General features: G+C 41.6%; 1 protein-coding gene across 1 annotated transcript in view; it reads left to right on the plus strand.

The window, feature by feature from the left end:
- Nucleotides 1-21,160, plus strand: part of LOC117362914 (multidrug resistance-associated protein 5-like) — a 324,462-nt gene that overhangs the window by 242,912 nt on the left and 60,390 nt on the right. Inside the window, 3 exon segments of the mRNA XM_033950006.1 lie at nt 1,551-1,680; nt 7,449-7,602; nt 14,636-14,764. Coding sequence (XP_033805897.1) covers nt 1,551-1,680; nt 7,449-7,602; nt 14,636-14,764 — 413 coding nt within the window.

Below are 21,160 nucleotides of genomic sequence, written 5' to 3' on the forward strand. Positions count from 1 at the left end.
CTATGCATCTCCCTAGGGACACGATAGACATCTGTGCAGCCACTGAGCAGCCACTGAGCTGATCGCAGCAAGGGAATCCCCCCTGCCGCAATCAGCTGAGCAGCTGCGGCAGTGAACCCCTCCCTGAGAAGTTCCCCAGCAGTAGGGATGCACACTCCATCTTCCTGCTACCACCCCCACCAGAGCTTCCATCCCCAACCCAGTACCTGTAAATAGAAAGTCCGGCCTGAGGGATGCTTATACCCTCCGGCCGGCAGGCCCACCACTCCAAAATGGCAAGCTTTCCCCTTGTACATTCTGGGATGCACTGGGGAGGGACTTAAGGCTCTGATTGACCCAGATGCCTAAGGTCCCTCCCATAGGCCCAAGACTCTGATTGGCCCAGATGCCCAAGACTCCCATAGGAGGGGCCTTAAGCACTTGGGCCAACCAGAGTCATAGGCCTCCTCAGTGCATTCTGGGATGCAGTGGGAGTGGCCTTAGGACTCCTATTGGCCAGATATCTAAGGCCCCTTCCAAGGGAGTCTTAGGTATCTGGGCCAATCAGAGCCTAGGTCCCAGTGCATCACAGAATGGGAAGGGGGAAACCCGCCATTTTGGAATGGTGGGCCTGCCAGCAGGTGTAAGCATCTCTCTAGCTGGACTTTCTACATACAGATACGGGGGTTGGGGGAGATTTTTAGGGTACACTTCGGTCTGTCGGGGATATGGCGGCGGTTCTGGGGGTTTGGTGGCAGGAGGGAGTGGGCATCCCTTCTGCCAGGGAACTTCACAGTGGCGGGGTCCTTGCTTCAACCCTCAGCTGATCGTGGAAGGGGGATTCCCTTGCCGGATCAGCTGATGGCAATGTGATTCTCTAACCAATGTCTGTGACTTAGGTGCTGCTTAGAGTATCAGGCCAGTTAGGCATCTGTCTGTTAGGGTAGATGCGATTCTATATAGGATGCTGGTGTGCGATTCTGAGCAGTTGTTTAGGTGGCTACTGAGACCAGTGCCCTATACTTTTTAGGCATGAGCAATTAGGAAATTACACTTACTGACCAGGAACAAAAATTGTTTTACAATTGGTGTTAATCGGCATCAATTAAAATTTACGCACAAATTTTTAGATGCCGGGATCAATGCAGAATATGGGAAATCTGTGCATAATATATTTATTTATTTATTTCGATTTCTATCCCATTCTCCCAGAAGCTCAGAACGGGTTACAAGTAGACATTCACAATTGATTGAAAACAGACTAGTCATGACAACAAATAGGTTACAGTAGACAATAACAGATTTCACTTGGTGCATATCCTCGTGCCTAAAATTGGGCTTGGATTCTGGCACCAAACACATTATTATAAATGGTGCCCAAATCTGAGCACCATTTATAGAATAGCACTTAGCATGACTTTTTATCAATGCCAATTTTCCAGCGCCATATATAGGAAAGAGATCAATAATGCTTCTTATGGCTTAGAAGGAATATAAATTAAAATCTCTTTATTTCAATTTAGCTTAGAAGAAATATAAATTAGAATCTGTCTCTTTATTTCAATATTCAGAGCACCCTAAGAGCATCTTCAAACCTTCATGATCTACTTTTTAAGAAAATACTTCAGAGTCCAGTTAAATTCTTTGACACAACTCCTCTTGGCCGCATTCTTAACAGGTTTACCAAGGATATGGATGAAGGTACTTGCTGAGAAATTAGATTCTTTCTATGTATTTAATATTCTTTTTGTGTATTCAATTTACAGTGTTAATTGTGCTGTGAAAGGCTGTGAAGAAACAATTTTAATTTATATTGAAGGTATCAAATTTGATTTAATTTTTCCTTCTTGAATGCTTGCTTCTTTCACTTTAAGACTATACTGAGACTAGAATGCTACAGCAACCTCACCTTAGATCAGTGGTTCCCAACCCTGTCCTGGAGGACCACCAACCTGTCAGATTTTCAGGATAGCCATAATGAATATGCATGGAGCAGATTTGCATGCCTGTCACCTCTATTATATGCACATCTCTCTCATGCATATTCAGTAGGGTAATCCTGAAAACCCGACTGGCTGGTGGTCATCCAGGACAAGGTTGGGAACCACTGCCTTAGATTATAAAGGAAATAATCTTGCTTGTAGATTTAAGAGAGAGAGAGAGTTGTACAGTTTTTGATTACTGTATTTTTGGCAAGGGTGTAAATACAATAAATTATAGTCCGTTTTCAGTTTCTCAAAAGTCAATGGGGAAGTGATGCTTCTTGTTTTGGACTTTAACATTAGAGATGAGGGACAGAGGAAAAGAAGATTTTTCCTTTTATTTTACTTTTTTGTGGAGGATCCAAAACAGCCTGGTATAGAAATGCACATGGACAATTTTTCAATACATTTGTGGGCTATTTCATACTTGTTTCAGATTTTTTGCTATTTTGATTCATTTCAAACTTTTTATTAACAGTGCCATTTTAGATGGATTGTAGATTTTAGGGAAAGCATAGTGAGGCTATGACAAATTTCAGAATAATAGGGTCGTATGAATGTGTGTCTCCTAAAATTGATAGAACATAGAACATAGAACATAGAACATAGAAAATGACGGCAGAAAAGGGCTATAGCCCACCAAGTCTGCCCATTGCAATTTGCCTCCCCCCAGAGTTCACTCCCTTAGAGATCCCACATGAGTATCCCATTTCTTCTTAAAATCAGTCACGTTGCTGGCTTCAATCACTTGCAGTGGGAGTCCATTCCAACGCTCCACCACTCTCTCGGTGAAAAAGTACTTCCTGGAGTCGCTATGAAATTTCCCTCCTCTGATTTTCAGCGGATGCCCTCTGGTTGTTGAGGGTCCCATGAGACAGAAGATATTATCTTCTGACTCGATACGTCCCGTGATGTATTTGTACGTTTCAATCATGTCTCCCCGTTCTCTTCTTTCTTCAAGTGAGTACAGCCTCAATTTTTTTAGTCTTTCTTCGTACGTGAGATCCTTTAGCCCCAGGACCATCCTGGTCGCCATTCGCTGAACTGACTCGATCCTCAGTATGTCCTTACGGTAGTGTGGTCTCCAGAACTGAACACAGTACTCCAAGTGAGGCCTCACCATAGATCTGTACAACGGCATCATGACTTCAGGTCTCCTGCTGACAAATCCTCTACGGATACAACCTATCATCTGTCTTGCCTTGGAGGAAGCCTTCTCCACTTGATTGGCAGCCTTCATGTCCTCACTAATAATCACCCCTAGATCGCGTTCTGCCTTGGTCTCCAGCCAAAGATGTCTTAAAAGTGTAAAATATATGTAACACAGAAAGAAGACTTCTCAGAAGAAAGGTCACAAACTTATTTTTAGAAAAAGATTCAGTTACTGTAAAGGACACTTAGGCATATACTCAGAATATGTGTAGTCCGACCAAGAGCCAAAGCTCCTATAGCCGAACCCATCGTCCCATCACTGTGTATGGCTATTAAGTGTTGAAAATAAGGTGTTCTTCTGAAATATCTGACTACATTTTTCAATGGCAGGAAGGATAAAGAAATCCTACTTAACTTAAATTTGTTAGGAGGTCCCAACATGGGCCATGTTTCGTGGTCTTTTTCAAGGAACCCAGAGGGAAGAAATGGAAAAAATTCCGATGCCTAAGAAAAGCAGGGTGATGTAGACAAGAAGATAATTCTAAAAAATAAAAGAGATAACAAAGCTTTAGAATAATGGCTATGCATAAATTCAAGGCTGTGTTTGAGAGAGAACAGTAAAGACTGCACAGGGAGGGTACTTGCCACAAATTTAAGAAACAGCTTCGTGGCATGATGCCGATGTTTCCAATGCTTCAATGGAAGGGCGGCAGGACGCCGCGGGGTTTAAATGTCAAAAGATAAAAGGCTAATCATAACGGAGTCACGTGGGCATGCTTTTTTGTAACCCCCCCTTTTTTGTCTTTTTCTTTTCAGGATTTTCTATTTCTTTTCAGGATTTTTTAGCTGTCCTTTCAGTCTGTTTTCTGGCTCCCTCTAGTGGTTCTATTTTTTTATAACAATGTACTATTGCTCCCTCTAGTGGTTCTATTTTTTATAACAATGTACTAGTTTATAACAATGTACTAGGAGGGGGGCGATCAGAGGAGGCGATCGGAGGTGCAGGCAGAGGAGGCGAGCAGCCGCCCCAGGACATTGACCTTACCTGGTGGTCTAGCGGTGACACGGTGCAGGAGCGATCTTCCTACACTCCTGCCCCGTCAGAGCCGTGCTGTGAGTTCCTGTGGTCTCACGAGACTACAACAGGGAGATCCTGTTGTAGTCTCGTGAGACCACGGGAACTCACAGCACGGTTCTGCATGGGGCAGGAGTGTAGGAAGATCGCTTCTGTCCTGTGTCACTGCTAGACCAACAAGTAAGGACCAGGGGTGGGTCAGAGCAGGCCCAAAAGTTATTTGTGAATTTTCCCTATTCGCGGGCCGGCTCTGCCCCTAACCCCCTTGAATAGGGAGGGAGAAGTGTAGATGCACAATTTACTGGCAACAGCTTGGTTCACAATTGCAGGGCAGTAATGTAATGTAAGGGGGGCCCTCAAGATGATATTTGGAGTCAAAATGGGGGAGATGATTCAATATGATAAATGTATGTAATTGTAGGGGACGGTAGACAAATTTGAAAAAAATGTGGAGGTGGATATTTAACGAGAGTAGAATAAGGCAAGTGGATAGGAAGGAAATTGGGAAGGAGGTCAATTATGGGACTGTTGGCATAGAATTTCCTAAAAGAGAAGTCCATAGGCCATTATAGAGATGGCTTGGGGATAATTTACTACTTATTCCTAGGATAAGCAGCATAAAATCTGTTTTACTACTTGGGATCTAGCTAGGTACTTGGGACCTGGGTTTGCCACTGTTGGAAACAGGATTCTGGGCTTGATGGACCTTCGGTCTGTCCCAATATGGCTGTTCTTATGTTCTTAATTTTCTTTGGGAGGATATTTCTCATATATTTCATGTTACTCTCTTTGGGCGGGGAGGGGGGTGTACATTGTACATAAATTAAGTGCTTTACTACAGAGGATATATTTATGACTACACATTCATATTATATAATTTTTGCATTTGTAAGATTATGAAAAACTGAAACAATTTTTTTTGCTGGTGATTATGAAATTTTGAGCAAGAGACAAGGTATAATATGCTTCCTTTTAATGGCTTATATTTAAGGGCTCCTTTTACAAAGCCGCGGTAGCGGTTTAACGCACGTAATAGCGTGCACTAAACCACCGGATGCGTTAGCCGATACTGTCTCCTCTTGAGCAGGCAGTAGTTTTTTCCCATAAATGACAGGAGAAACAATACCAAGCAAATTTTTGGCTGCACACAACTATCTTATTATGGTCAATAAGGAGTATGTGATACTATGAGCAATGCAATAAGGAGCATGTGATACTATATGGAGCCCAGTAAGACAAGCCACACACACCACAAGTTAACGGTGGAAACAAATACCTGTAATATTTTATTAAAAGGTATCCAGCAAAAGGATCATGTTCACTTCAATGGGGGGGGAGGAGGGGAGAAAACAATATTCAAAGTTAATTCTATAAGCATAACAGTGTCTATAAGTGGTCTGCTCCTGCAGGGCCACGGAAAAGCATGAAATCCTTGCCACTTAGCCACAACTCTTGCTGATTTATGACCTGGTTCCTGGGTTCAGAGTTCCACTACAGCCTCTAGCACAGATACAGTGTCACTTCCCCATTGGGTGAGTCTATGGTTTTAAGGTGGCCCCGACACTGTGAGGGAGTATTCTTAAGAGGGAATGGCATTGTCCTATAGAGCCCCCTCACAGGGTATAGCAGTACACAGAATACTGTAAGAGACCGTTTTTGTGTTCACTAAGGGGTAAATCGTACTTATGAGGCACTGTGTAATATTTCATTCACTTTTTCACCTTCAAGTAAGGGCAGCAAGTTTTGCTTTATAACCTGAAAGGGTTTCTGTCTTTTGTAATACATATCTAATTTTTGCAAATTTGTTTAAACTTCTTAGATGAGCTATAAGAGACCACAATGCTTACAAGTGCACCTAGATAATACTGATGATAGCAACTGCAAGTTTTTGACAGTATGTTGTAGAGCTGTACTAAATAGCATATTTTACTATTTAGCTGAACATGAATAATGAAAAATATTATGTGGCTGAATATAAATACTAAATACAAATAATGGACATTGAGTTTTAACATAGCTAATTATTGAAAAAGTGATGTGAAATCAGACGTCAAGTATTTATTTCTGTAGGATTTAGCACAGTAGAGCCCCGGAGTATTTGAATTTGAATATAAATCATTATTGGATTGAATACGAATAATATATTCGGGGTCAAATTAAATCAAATATGAATATTCTATGCAGTCTAGAGCAGTGTTCTTCAATCGCCAGTCCGCACAAATTTCCTGCCGGTCTACAGGGCTGGCACCTGCTTCGGGCCCGAGACAGTGTTCTTCAGCCACTGGTCCACGGTGCAATCGATGCGGCATTATCTTCAGGCCGGCTCTCTCTTCCTCAGTGCTGCAGTGCACAAAGCCATGTCCTGCACCAGAACCGGAAGCCTTCTCTCTGACATTGCAACGTCAGAGGGAAGGCTTCCAGATGAGGTGAGGAACCGCTGCCCATGGCTCTATGCACTGCGGCACTGAGAAAGAGGGAGCCAGCCGAAGATAACACCGGGGGCGACATAAAATGGCCAGGCGGGAGCAGGCCAGAAGGCAAGGCACAGCATGGAAGGAGGGAGATAATAACAGTAGGGGGAATGATTTTATTTTTTAATTTAGTGATTGATTTACATCTGCTGTCTATATTTTGCACTGTTCAGGAAGAAATGCATTTGTTTCTTTTCCTCTGGGGTTGAACTGCATGCAGAGTCTTGGATCTTGGAGTTTGCTTGTATATATTAGCACTTTTAGTTTTTGGTCCCATATTTGCATGGGGTTATCTGTGTTCTGGTAGGAATTAATATTGAGAAGCATTCAGTGTGCTTTGTGTAGTTTAATTTTGTGGTTAACCATTATATGTTGTTAATACGATTATATTGTGTGTGTGTATATATAAAAAATGAATGGAAAAAATGGTGATACAATTAGTACTATTATGGGGGCGGGGTCTGGGGCGGAGATTGGGTGGAGATGGGCCCATGACCTAGCCCAGTGTTCTTCAACTGCCGGTCCACAGACCGGTGCGGGTCCACAGACCGGTGCGGGTCCACAAAATAATTATTTTATTTTCACTGGTCCATAGGTGTCAAAAGGTTGAAGAACACTGGCCTAGAGTATTTTTTCTGGATTAATAATTGTAGTAACTCTACCTTCTAAATTAACCATTGTACTAGCAAGTTATGTATTATTATATTTCAGTAATTTAAATAATATTACAACAAAAATTCTACAAATGAGTAGTTAAATACGATTTAAACTCTTTTTTTCTTTTTTTAGTTGATGTGCGCTTACCCTATCAAGTTGAACTGTTACTACAGAATCTGATTTTGGTTTTACTTTGCATTGGAGTCATTGGTTCAGTCTTTCCATGGTTTCTTATGTTTGCCTTCCCACTCGGTGCATTTTTCCTGATACTGAATAAAGTTTCAAGGTAATAATTAGCAAGGTTATTGTACAGAAAATATATGGTTTATGGCATAATAAAGCAGTGAACAATCTAAAATCAGTTTAGAAAAGAACTCCATTCTTGACAGGAAAGAGAGAGTTAAGTATAGAAGACCACTCAGTCCTTTAAGAGTCATGTAGGGGCATTTTCAAAACACCAAAATGTTCAAAAAAAGTGAATAAACGGCACTTGGACATTTTGCTCACCAAAATGACCAAGTGCCAATAATTAAAACAAAGAATTTAGATGTTTTGTGGGACTTTCACCCTCCAGAATGTCCAAGTCTAAAAGGGGATATTTTAGGCAGGAATTAAGTAGGCTTTTGGGCGGGCTAGACTTGGATGTTTTGCAGCGATAATCGAACATCCTGTTACATCCACTTCAGATTCTGTACAATAAGTGTTTTACCTCAACCCGTAAACTGGATCTTGCTATAAACCACACACGTTTTTTCCTCTGCTCCTCCCACATGGCTGAGGAATAAAGAGAACCATGCAGAAGCCTTTCTGCTCTGCTCTGCTTCTTTTTCTTATTTTTTCATCTTCGTTTTTGTCGGTGGCTTCAGTGCCATGAGACCCTTTTGGAGGGATTCTCTGCCTGCGAAAGGAAACACTTTCCGCAGAGCCAGATTGCAGTTTCACAGGGCAAGCTTCGGGTGGATCTGTGGAGCCAGCCTGCTGTGTTCCATCTCAAGCTCGTGGCTCATTCCCCTGGGAGTAAGCTTGCCTCCTGACCTTGTCAGAGGCTTAAGTGCAGGCTGTTTGCACCCTGAGTAAGAGCCCTTGTGGTATCAGGGCATTGGCTGCATTTTCCTGCCCCTGGCCAAGTGGCGAGGTTCTGAGGGGACGAAAGTTTTGGTAGGTGTCTGTCCAACTGGCAGCCCAAAGATCCTGAAGATTGATCCGTTTGGAGAGAATTTGAGGCAGAAATTCCTTTCCTTTCACTTCAACTGCAGTAATAAAGCTGTCAGACATGGCATTTTAGTGACTGTGAGTAAAGTTCCATTATATCCTATAGGAAAATCAGGGGAGGTCTAAAAACAGCATTTTTAGCAGTTCTTGGGGGTTGGGTTCATGTCTCCCACCTCCAAAACCCCTCTTTCAGCATTTTTTATTATTTGAATTTGTCTCCACAGGCCATTTTAAGAGTGATTTGCCTGACAGTGGCCATCTTGGATTTTTTTTGGTCTGTTTTTCAAAGTCTTTTTCTACCGCAAGACCCCTCAATTTTGCATAAAACTGATAGGAATGGACTCCCCAGCCCTTAATGTGTTGAATTCATGTGAGGATTGTGCCGGTCTGTTGCCAGAAGAGCATCCTCGTACCGCATGCTATTGTGTGTGATGGGAGGGGGGTCGGAGCTTCAGACCTTGCTTCCTCCGAGTCCTTTAGGGCTGGGAGCTGAAGTGGGTCCACAAAATGGAAAAAATATCCCACCCAGTGTCTGTTTTTGGCAAGTGCACCGAGTACGGGTATTCTTTACAGGCCTCATTGGGGGTTCATTGAGACACTGCATCTGCCCAGGTGTGTGGCTTTTTCCCAGGCTTTATTCAGCTTATGTGGAGAGCTTATCTTATGGACCCAGCTCACATGGCACAACTAGTAGGCCCACCACATGCTTCCAAGCCGGTGCGCTCTTTGTCGGAGGTCCCTGTACAGGACCCCTCTGCCCAGTCTCCTATGGACCTAGACTGCCTTAGTTGGCACACTTATATTCTGTTTCCTTTGTTGCCAGACACTGCTTTCACCATGGAAGATGATGATATCTTTTGTGGAATGGTTCAGCAGGATACCTTGGGGAGCCCTGATCCAGGTTATGACCCCTCCATACACAGGCTCTTTCAGTTGGTGTCCACCTACCATTTTATTGCAGATGCCATAAAGGTACTTTTCAGAGGGGTCCCAGTGCACCAGCTGCAGGGAGCTTCAGCAAATGGCTGCTGCGAAGCTTTCCCTCTGCTGCGATCCACCCCCTCTAATGCTACTTCCTGTTTCCTGGGTAGATTGCTGTAGAGGGAAAGCTTTGTAGCAGCCATTCACTGAAGCTCTCTGCAGCTGCTGCACTGGGACCCCTCTGAATTACCTAAAAGATACTTCTAAATAATGAAGTTTTTAAATTTGTTCTAAAAGATAAATAACCCCACCCCCTTTTACTAAGCCGTGGTAAAGGTTTCTACTATGGCATAGAGCTCAAATGCTTTGATGCTCAAAGAATTCCTATTTTCCCACAGAAGATGTTAAAACTGTACATGTTAATTATTGTCTTTAGATTCCTCCTCACTCCCTCAAATTTCTAAAGCATATTATATTTCTTTATCTATAAAATATATTTTTTGGTGGGGGTTTAGAGGATGCATTGGCAGTTGACAACAATTATGTTGGAAACATGTATTCTGGGATCTATATTAAGAGATACTTTATTTGTTTCATTTTTTCTGTAGTAAAGATAGAGATAAAGTTCTGATAAATTTCTTCAGAAAAAGATTGGCCCTTTTTCATGGTTCCTTGTATATGTTTATCCTGATGTTTCTCAGAGGACTCAAGATGATCCAAAGGGTGTTTCTTAAATTGAGATCAAAGGCTTTGGCCTTAGGTATGAATTTCTTTTTGAAATTTCCCAATGTTTGGTGAAGTTTCATGGGCATGATTATATTTTTCTAGATCTCAAACACTCGGAGAGTTTAATACAAAGTCAACAATCTGTTAAAGCTACATCTTCTGGTTAACTGGAACTAGTATTGGTCATGGGTGATTATATTAGATAGTTTACATTGTAATAGGTATTTAGCTAGATAAAGTCAAGGAATTTAATTTGTATCTTATAATTTTGCTTTATTTTTATTTTCTTCTTGAGAAAGATTGTTCTCTTCTATTTTCCTTAAGAATCTCTATGAACCAGAATAATTGGAGTGTTAATTGCCTTTTTTCAGTTTTTAGTTTTATTTCCTTATTTATGTTCAACCTGTTGAGATTATGCTATGTATTACATTTTGTTATTGTATAATTCAATATTCAGTAAATAATGGAAAAAAGTAGAAAATTGTTCTAAATGAAGAATATATGAAACAGCATAAGTACTGACAAGTAGACAAGAAGACAGACACACAGAAAATTTGAGAAGAATCCTGTATACTATTACTTCTACTATTTATCATTTACCAAGCACTGAAAGGAGTACACAGCACTGTACATTCAACATTCAATAGAAGGACAGATAGGACATCTCAAGGTTGGAGAGTTTCTGGCAGAAAGAATAATACAATGAGAATAGGTATATAGAAGCAAAAACTCAAAGTAAAACTTTTTCAGCTACATTTGAAGCAAAATTCAGGTGAGAGTCAGTTGGGCCATTAGATGATTAAGGAATAAAAGTGAGAATCAGAGGACAAGACCATAAAATAGCGACTGTGGCCCTTATTTTAGAAGCCCTAGTCATGATTTATATGTGTGAATACTGGCACTTATATCTATACATTGAATAAAAGTTAAATGATGAAAACCCAGTTTTAGAAAGCTGAGATTTACATATGTACATCTACAATAGATATATAGTCATGTGAAAAAATTAGGACACCCCCTGAAATATTCAGTTTGTTCTTAAGAAATGTTCACATATCGATGTCAAATCTTTTTTTATTTATCTCTGGAAAAGAAAGTGATGTAATTGTAGGTAAACAACAAAACTTTTCCTTGATTTACTCATGAAACAAAAGATATCCACAAAAATGTGTATTCTGAGGAATAAATTAGGACATCCTACGCCCTAATAGCTAGTGTTACCCCCTTTGGCTGAAATAACTGCAGTGAAACATTTCTTGTAGCCATCTACCATTTGACATCAGTATGAGTAAGACAACCGTTTCTGTCATGGAATCTTAACATGGTTTTACATGGCCTCAGTCAGGCTGCATATGAGCCTATTCAGGAGGCATCCTTGTTGAATCTTACCATCCAGTCTGTTTTCCTCTTGGCCAGTGAGACAAGTCTCAGAGCTGCAGGCCTTGTCATGCAGGAGCTCTTCTTCAAGATCAAGGAGATGGGAGTTTCCTTGTATACAGTCCTTCCTTATTGCCAAAGGTCATTTCAGTGTTTCATGTCAATCAAGAGGTAAGATTACCAGCGTTCTAGATCACAGGGTCAAAGAAAAAGGATCAGATTCTGAGGAAGCTGGATGTGAGGAGAGTCCTCCTAAGTTATCTAGAGGTCACCAGTGAGTTCTGACTGTTGGACCATCTATTTGTGCTTACCAGTCAGGCTAGATGAGGTAGACAGGTATCTAAGGCTATCATTTCAAGATGGATACAAATGGCCATCTCATCAGTATACTGTATATTGCATGTGGCAAGCAATCACCGGTCTCCTTGAAAACATATTTCACAAGAAGCATGGTCTCTTTATGTGTGGAAGATCGAGCAATTTCACCATGGAAGATTTGTAGGACAGCGACCTGGTCCACTCTACATACATTCTCCAAGTTCTACAGAATGGACATGGTAGCATGGGAGGACACTGTCTTTGGGTCCTCAGTGTTCCAAGCAGGCACAGAGGTCCCGCTCTAGATTTCTGGGACTGCTTTTGTACATCCTTACTATCCAGAATGGCGTACCTATTGCACTAGAAAAAGAGATTAGGTTCTTTTCTTATCTTGCTAATATCTTTTCTAGTAGATAGGTGTGTCATTCTGGAACCCTGCCCTGTCAGTATTTACTCCACTTGCCTACTGTCTCAATCAGGAAGTTTGAGTCAAAACTATGATTTTGATGTTAGTCAGACTTTAAGGCTATGAAGAATAATCTATTGCTAAACCACATTAGGGGAATGTTGTGGAGATGGCGTGGTATACAAACCTAAGGTTTAGTTTAGTTTTAGGTTAATGTTTGAGCTCCATAAATGTTTCTTATTGGTATTGTTATTTCAGTGTTTCAATTGTTCAAATAAAATGTTTAATATGTTTGTTATACTTTCAGAGCAGAACAGATTTGTAGTTCGGAGTATCCCCATACTGTCCTTATATGTTCCTATATAGGGTTGTCACCGTTTGGTACAAACTGAAGGGTGCAGCACCTATCTACTAGAATGATACACCTATCTACTAGAAAATATATTAGCAAAGTAAGAACCTAATCTCTTTATATGTTCTATATGTACATTCTAGTTTAATTTATCTTGTTCTTTGTATGTAATCTGCTATAAACTATTTGTTGGCAATAGCGGAATATACCATATTTTTCGCTCCATAAGATGCACTGGACCATAAGACGCACAGTAGGAAAACAAGAAAAAAAACATTCTGAACCAAATTGTGTACTAATATATACCAGGCTCTGCACCCAGACCCCCTCACTCCCTGCCAGGCTCTGCACTCAACCCCACACTCCTTGCCAGGTTCTGCGCCTGTCCCCCTCCCTGCGACAAGCAGTTATAAACAGTAAAAGGAAGATAGAGCAAAATTTCTTCCAAGACATTCCAATAGCATCTTTTCTGCAAGATTAAAGTCCTATGTGAACTTCCCTACATTCTTTGAATTTGTCAACAACCACTATTTCTGTCATTTTTTCTTCAGTTCCTTTTCTTTACATAGCTCCATTCTCTTCAGTGATCACCATTTTAAATTCAATCAAAACAAACTTCTTATGTATATGAGGTCTATGCTTGTATTTCTATGACAAAATGCTAATAAAACTGATTGAACTTAAAAAAAAAAAAAAGCATGTGTTTTGTAACACTAGTTTGCTATGTACCATATATATATGTAGGGTGTTTTCATACAATTTACCAAAAGAAACAGATTTAAAATATTAAATTCCCTCTGTACTGTTTCCCTGCTTTTTTCCCCCCTATATCACATAGAAGCTTTAACACTTGTGTATGTATAGTAAAAAGCTCTAGCATTTCACCTTAAGAAAGCATTCTGGATCACATTCATCCACAATCTTTACACAGTCCTTCTGGAAGTTTTCAGTTGTTTTCTTGTGACTGTCTTTCATCTGCTTCTAAACCTGATGTTCTTTTATTTTCTTACTGTTCCAATTTTCAAGTTCTTTTAGCGCCTGTTTCTTTTTCAAATCTAAAAATCGGTAAATTTCATCAAACTGAGTTGGGACCCTTATGCTCCCCGACCACGCACTGTCTGCAGGCCACTTGCCGGCACATTTTGCAAAAGAGCTGCAGGCTACGGCCTGGGTGCTTGGGACAGGCAGAGCCTTTCAGCCTGGGAGCCTCCGCCTCACCGTCCCTACCCTCACAGTCTCTGCTTGCCGCTCCTGGCTTGATCAGTTTGACCACTTCGGCCAGCGTGGGCAGGCTAGAGGCACCCTCCGGCATGGCACTAACTTTGCGGCAGAGGAGGCAAAGCACCTGCATTTTCCCCAGCCAGGGAATGAAGGGGCTGCTGGCTGCAGCCCAGGTCTATGCTAGTTGCTGGATGGCCCGGATCTGTGCTAGTTGCTGGACGGCATCCTCCTCATGATGTCGGGGCCAGTGGTGCACAAGCGCGCTCTTGCATGGGCAGAAGCCACTTCTCGCCGGCCTCGTGAGAACTGACGGCATGCAGGCCCATGCAGGAGTGCGCTTGTGTGCTGCTGACCCAGCGACTAGCACAAGCGGGAAGTGGCACACAATCAGGAAGTAGCCGGGACTGGCCCACAGCGCCCCATGGATCGGGGAGGGATAGAGGCAATGCTCCGATCTGGAGGAGATGAAGCCTGACTAAGGACCAGGTCTCTGCGTCTTTGTTGTGCTCCCGAGGTTCGTTGAAGGAGCAGGAGTTGGCGGACATGCGCAAGAGATCATTTTTAAAAAGTACCAAGCGGTGTTTAAAAAAATTGTATTCGCTCCATAAGACACACACACTTTTTGACCAACTTTTATGGGGGAAAAAAGTGCGTTTTATGGAACAAAAAATACGGTAAATGATTTAACTGTAATAACTAGATTGCATATATTTCTTTGATATTGTAAGTGCAAAATAAGAATAATAACAAAAATAGATGCTATCATATTATTTTATGTTTTTCTAGAGTGTTAATACGGGAATTGAAACGTCTAGATAACATCAGTCTGTCTCCATTTATATCCCATATTACCTCAAGTCTTCATGGACTAACAACTATCCAAGCATATTGTAGCACCAGAAATTCCCTACTAAAGTAAGTATTTGAAGTACTTAAGTATTACAGAGCTCAATATAATAATGCCCCTAAACTAGTTGCAGCTGTCATGAAAATACAGTAAAACCTTGGTTTGTAAGCATAATTCGTTCCAATGCATGCTTGTAATCCAAAGCACTCGTATATCAAAGCGAATTTCCCCATAGGAAATAATGGAAACTCAGACGATTTGTTCCACAACCCAAAAACTTTAATACAAAATGCTATATGTACTTGTATTGCAAGACTTTGCTCATTTAGAACAGTCACTACACTCTTGCAGTGTCAGAGAGAGAAGAACCATCGGCTCAGTTGTGATCTGTGTATACTTTGTATGTATTTGTATTGCAAGATATTGCTTGTATATAAAGTTAAAATTTAATAAAATGTTTTGCTTGTCTTAGAAAACACTTGAAAACCAAGTTACTTGCAATTCAAGAATAGAAAATGTTCATCTTGTTCTGAAACAGATATCTAGAGATGTAGCAAAAGGAGCAAAACTTTCTGTGCTGCATATCTGAGGTTTCCCTACAGATTTTCAGTAATAAGTTCTAGAGACTGTGAAGGTTATTCCAAAACCTTTACATTTCTTAGTATTTCATAGGTATTTCGAGGAATGGTTTTGATCATCAGCTTTAATTTCTTCACTAATTATGGGCCAAACAATTACTAATGTGTCCTAAAGGAATAATGCACAATTTTGGCCAAATAACAGGTGTTGAATGGCAAAATTGCTTGATATTTGTTTTTAATGCACATTTTAGTAGAATGGCACAAGCTACATAATGAGATGCAATGTATGCAAAGCAACTCATAATTAAACTAATTTAATAACACAGCTTATGTTTAATATCACATGCTAAATTATTTATGGAATATTTGGCTTAATACTTTTGGGTGGGGGAGGTATCTTAAAGGACCAGTGATCTGCAATTGATCCCATCTATCACCTGAGCAGACTCACTAATAGATGCTTGGGGCAACTTGGAAGGAGTCTGTTTTGAGAGAAGGAGATGGATTGGGGGGAGGTGTCTGGATTGGCTTAATCTGTTTGGGTAGGGCAGTTGGGAATTTTAGGGGTAGGAATGATCATTTCTTCATAGGTGACTTGCTCCATTGCTTTTTTCATTGTGATACCCCTTCTGTGCACTTTGTCTAGTTCTGTTTTATCTTTACTGCGATGCACAAACCAAACCAACCAAAGAGGCAGTTGCTAAACTGATAACAATAGAGGCAAAAGGTAGTACCAACAAATGTCCAAAAATAAAATTCCAAGGGACATGTTTTCTATTAATAAACCATAGAATCCGATTTTTTTGCTATGCATTTTTTTGCTTTGTATCTGTATGTTAGGCACAGTAAATTTCACCATTTGTTATGGGATAATAGTTTGAGATCTTTCCAAGAGGTGCACACAACTTTTAAGGCAATTGCCAATAAGGTATCAATTTACAGTCATCATCAGAGAGAAAGTCAGAAAAACAAACACTCTTCAAAATGATATACTTATAAGAGATAGGCACAGCAATATAAAAGATTTTACCAAGTGTTCTCCAAACCTCTAATCAGTATTTATGGGTGAAGGAGCAATCATAAAGCATGTATTGGAATGTGCCTGTGACAAGGGAACAGGACTAGCAGTTTTGGGATAAAGTTCTATCTAAATAGCAAGATTTGATGGGCATCCATAAGGCCCTGTGAAGCAAAAAGAATAAGGATTGGCATGTCGAGGCCGACCTAGAGGATTTAAGCAAGTTAATACACACCATTGTTTCTGGAGGCCTACTAGATTTGGATAAAGAACGCCTTTGAAATATTTATAAAAGTTGGAGGCCACATGACCATTTGAAATAAGCTTAGGTTGCAGGTGAAAAATGTCTGGCAATGGCTGTAGCGTAGAGATAAGGATGGAGCATTTGCGAATTGCCGACCTCAGCTGAAGCCAGGTAAAAAAATTGAGAAGAAGGCAAAAGAAATTCAGACTGAACCTGAGTAAATGTTTTCCAGTGCTTCGTGTGGGGGTAGATGAAGGCACTAAGATCCCATATATCAGCATTATACCATACCTGCCAAAAAACAGGCTTCTTAGCATACCAAGTAATCTTGCTGTAGGGATAGGGAACAGCATAGCCAATGAGGAGAGTCATGGAGATCCTGTGGAGAAAGCCAGAGCAGGCTCTGGTGAAGGAGGAAAGCCTTATGGTACAATAAAAGGTCTGGAAAGTTGACCCCACCTAGGGACTTAGTTAGCTTTAGTTTTTTCAGGGAGATTCTGGGAGATTTATTATTCCGTAAGAATTTGGAGAGAATACGTTCCAAAGTGATATAAAAATTTCTGGTAAACAGGATAGGGAACATACTCAGTAGGTAGGTGATTTTAGGGACAATTATCATTTTAAGGGAGTCAAGTCTTCCTCAACAGGAGAGGTGAAGCAGGGACCAAGGATAAATAGCCTGATTAATCCTGGAGATCATATAGTCCATATTTATTTTGGAAGACGTGAGCAAATGTCTGTCAAAATGTATACCAAGGTATTTGATTGAAGAAGAGACCCATATAAGGGGAGTATCAGGCATAGAAAAAGGTCTAGCATGTGAATAAGAACATAAGAACATAAGAAGTTGCCTCCACTGGGTCAGACCGAGGTCCATCTCGCCCAGCGGTCCGCTCCCGTGGCGGCCCATCAGGTCTGCGACCTGTGAAGTGGTTTCTGACCACTTTTATAACCTACCTCAAGTTCTATCTGTACCCCTCTATCCCTTTATCCTCCAGGAACCTATCCAAACCCTTCTTGAACCCCTGTACAGAGTTCTGGCCTATCACTTCCTCCGGAAGCGCGTTCCATGTGTCTACCAACCTCTGCGTAAAAAAGAATTTTCTAGCATTTGTTCTAAACCTGTCCCCTTTCAATTTCTCCGAGTGACCCCTAGTGCTTGTGGCTCCCCTCAGTTTGAAGAATCTGTCCTTATTTACTCTCTCTATGCCCTTAAGGATTTTGAAGGTTTCTATCATGTCCCCTCTAACTCTCCTCTTCTCCAGGGAGAACAGCCCCAGCATTTTTAACCTGTCAGCGTATGGAAAATTTTCCATACCTTTTATCAGCTTAGTCGCCCTCCTCTGCACTCCCTCGAGTACCGCCATGTCCTTCTTGAGGTACGGCGACCAGTATTGAACACAGTACTCCAGGTGCGGGCGCACCATTGCGCGATACAGCTGCATGATGACTTCCTTCATCCGGGTTGTGATTCTCTTTTTGATGATGCCCAGCATTCTGTTTGCTTTCTTTGAGGCTGTTGCACATTGCGCCGATGGTTTCAGTGATGAGTCGACCATCACCCCCAAGTCCCTTTCCAGGTTACTCACCCCTAGCAGTGTTCCCCCCATTTTGTAGTTGAACATCGGGTTCTTTTTCCCTACATGCATGACCTTGCATTTCTCTACGTTAAAACTCATTTGCCACTTTTTTGCCCAGTCTTCCAGTCTCGTTAGGTCCCTTTGTAGGTCTTCACAGTCTTCCGTGTTTCTAACTCTGCTGCAGAGTTTGGTGTCATCAGCAAATTTGATAACCTCACATTTTGTCCCCGTTTCCAGATCGTTAATAAATATATTGAATAGTAGAGGTCCCAGCACCGACCCCTGCGGAACTCCGCTCGTGACCCATTGCCAATCTGAGTATTGGCCCTTGACTCTACCCTCTGTTTCCTGCCCGCTAGCCAGTGTTTGATCCATCGGTAGATATCCCCTTGCACCCCGTGGTTCCACAGTTTTTTAAGTAGCCGTTCGTGTGGTACCTTTTCGAAGGCTTTTTGGAAGTCAAGGTAAATGATGTCTATGGATTCACCCTTATCCATCTGACTGTTTATTCCCTCAAAGAAGTACAGCAAGTTCGTGAGGCATGACCTTCCCTTGCAGAAGCCATGCTGGCTCGCCTTCAGTTGTCCATTGTTTTCTATGTGTTCGCAGATTGTGTCCTTTACCATTGCTTCCATCATCTTTCCAGGAACCAAGGTCAAGCTCACAGGCCTGTAGTTTCCCGGGTCACCCCTTGATCCCTTCTTAAAGATGGGCGTGACATTTGCTATTTTCCAGTCCTCTGGGATCTCCCCAGTTTTTAGGGAGAGGTTACATATTTGGCGAAGTGTCTCTGCTATTTCGTTTCTCAGTTCTTTTAGTACCCTTGGGTGGATGCCGTCCGGGCCTGGTGATTTGTCGCTCTTTAGTCTGTCTATCTGTCTGAGGACATCCTCTTTGCTTACCTCTAGTTGTACCAGCCTTTCGTTGTGTTCTCCGTTTATAATCACCTCGGGTTCTGGGATATTGGATGTGTCCTCTCTGGTGAAGACTGACGAGAAGAATTTGTTTAACCTTTCAGCTATCTCTTTTTCCTCCTTTATCGCTCCTTTCCTGTCTCCGTCGTCCAGTGGTCCCACTTCCTCTCTGGCTGGTTGTTTCCCTTTCACATACCTGAAGAAGGGTTTGAAGTTTCTTGCTTCTCCTGCCAGTCTTTCCTCATATTCTCTCTTTGCCTTCCTGACCTCTCGATGACATTCTTTCTGGTGTCTTTTGTGCTCTTCCTGGTTTTCCTTTGTTGGATCCTTTTTCCATTTCTTGAAGGATGATTTCTTGTCGCTTATCGCCTTTTTAACTGCAGATGTTATCCATGCTGGGTTTCTAGTTCGATTTTTTTTTGCACCCTTTCCTAAACCTTGGGACGCACAGGTCTTGTGCCTCGAGCACTGTGCCTTTAAGCAGTGTCCAGGCTTCCTTTACGGTCTTCACCTTCCCTGAGTTGCTGCTGAGCTTTTTTCCTACCATTTTCCTCATGTCCTTGTAGTTTCCCTTTCTGAAGTTGAGTGCTGTCGTTTTGGTTCTTTACACCTTTGATGTTCCCATGTTTAATTTGTACTGGATCATGTTGTGATCACTGTTCCCTAATGGTGCTATTACCACCACTTCCTTTGCGGGTCCTTCTAGCCCATTGAGGATTAGGTCTAGAGTGGCATCCCCTTGCGTTGGTTCCGTGACCAGCTGCTCCATGAAACAGTCCCTTATCGCCTCTAGGAATTTAGTTTCTCTCGTGCAATTTGAGTGCCCAATGTCCCAGTCTATTCCCGGATAGTTGAAATCCCCCATAACCACCACCCTTCCACTTTTGCACTCCTGCCTCAGTTCGGCCTCCAGTTCCAGGTCGTTTGCTTCTGACTGTCCTGGTGGGCGATAGTACAATCCCAATTTGATGTCAGCTCCTTCCCCTCCTGTCAGCTTAACCCATAGTGACTCCAGACTGTCTGCCCTTATTGTTGTTTCTGTTCTGGATGAAGGAATGGAGTCCTTTATATACAGTGCTATTCCTTCCCCCTTTTTGTGTGCTCTGTCCTTCCTGTAGAGTTTATACTCTGGAAGGGCCACATCCCATTTGTTGTCCTCTGTCCACCATGTCTCTGTGATTCCTATTATGTCTATGTCCTTATTTCCGGCTATAACTTCTAGCTCCCCCATTTTAGTCCTTAGGCTCCTAGCATTTGTATATAGGCAATTTAAGTCCCAGTTTGTTACCTTTTCTTTTGGATCTACTCTTGATTTGTTGCTCCTGCTGGTCTCCTCACGTGTTGCCTCCTGTGGTGTGTCTATTCCGTCCTCTGCCCGCTTTTTTGTTCTTTGATAGCCCTCTGGGTCCTGCTGTTTCCTCCTTGTCTTGCTCTTTATTTCTAGTTGCCTCTCGGGTCCCTACTATTAATCTTCTTGCCAGTTTGTCTTACATAAGTGCTGGAGATATGTATGTATCTTACATAAGGGCATGTTTGAAATAATGTCATCAAAAAACACCAAGGAAATATATTTATCCAAGGTGATACTTATAAATCACTGTTGTACTAATCACCTTTGTTTTACTTCAAGCACTAATTTCAACACAAAGCTGATGTGGTTCAGTGAACATTCAGACCCGCAGCTGAGGTCCGGTGAAACAAGTTCACGGAGCAGCTGTTAAGGAGACCATCATAGTTGTTCACAGTCTCCTCCACCAAACAAAGACTAATAACAACAAATAAACTTGAATGAAAATAAAATAATAAATTTAACAACAACTTAACTTTGAATGGTGGGGATGATACACATAACTGCTCCGGGCTCCTCCGTTTATTCACAATACCGACCCCCCAACCTAGGTTTCACCCGCTGGCTTCTTCAGGAGGGGTACTACAATTACAAGATGACTCAAATCAACACTGCACCACACAGCTTGCTAACATAATAAACACTACATTTTGAAATACTCAATGTACACACTCTCTCTGCGACTTACCGGCACAAACACTCCATACTGGAATTACAATACACTGTTCTTATGTGTGCTCATAAAGAATCTGGAAATATTACTCAACATCTTCTTTACT

This window comes from Geotrypetes seraphini, chromosome 6, assembly GCF_902459505.1.
Source record: "Geotrypetes seraphini chromosome 6, aGeoSer1.1, whole genome shotgun sequence".
In the NCBI taxonomy this organism is placed as follows: domain Eukaryota; kingdom Metazoa; phylum Chordata; class Amphibia; order Gymnophiona; family Dermophiidae; genus Geotrypetes; species Geotrypetes seraphini.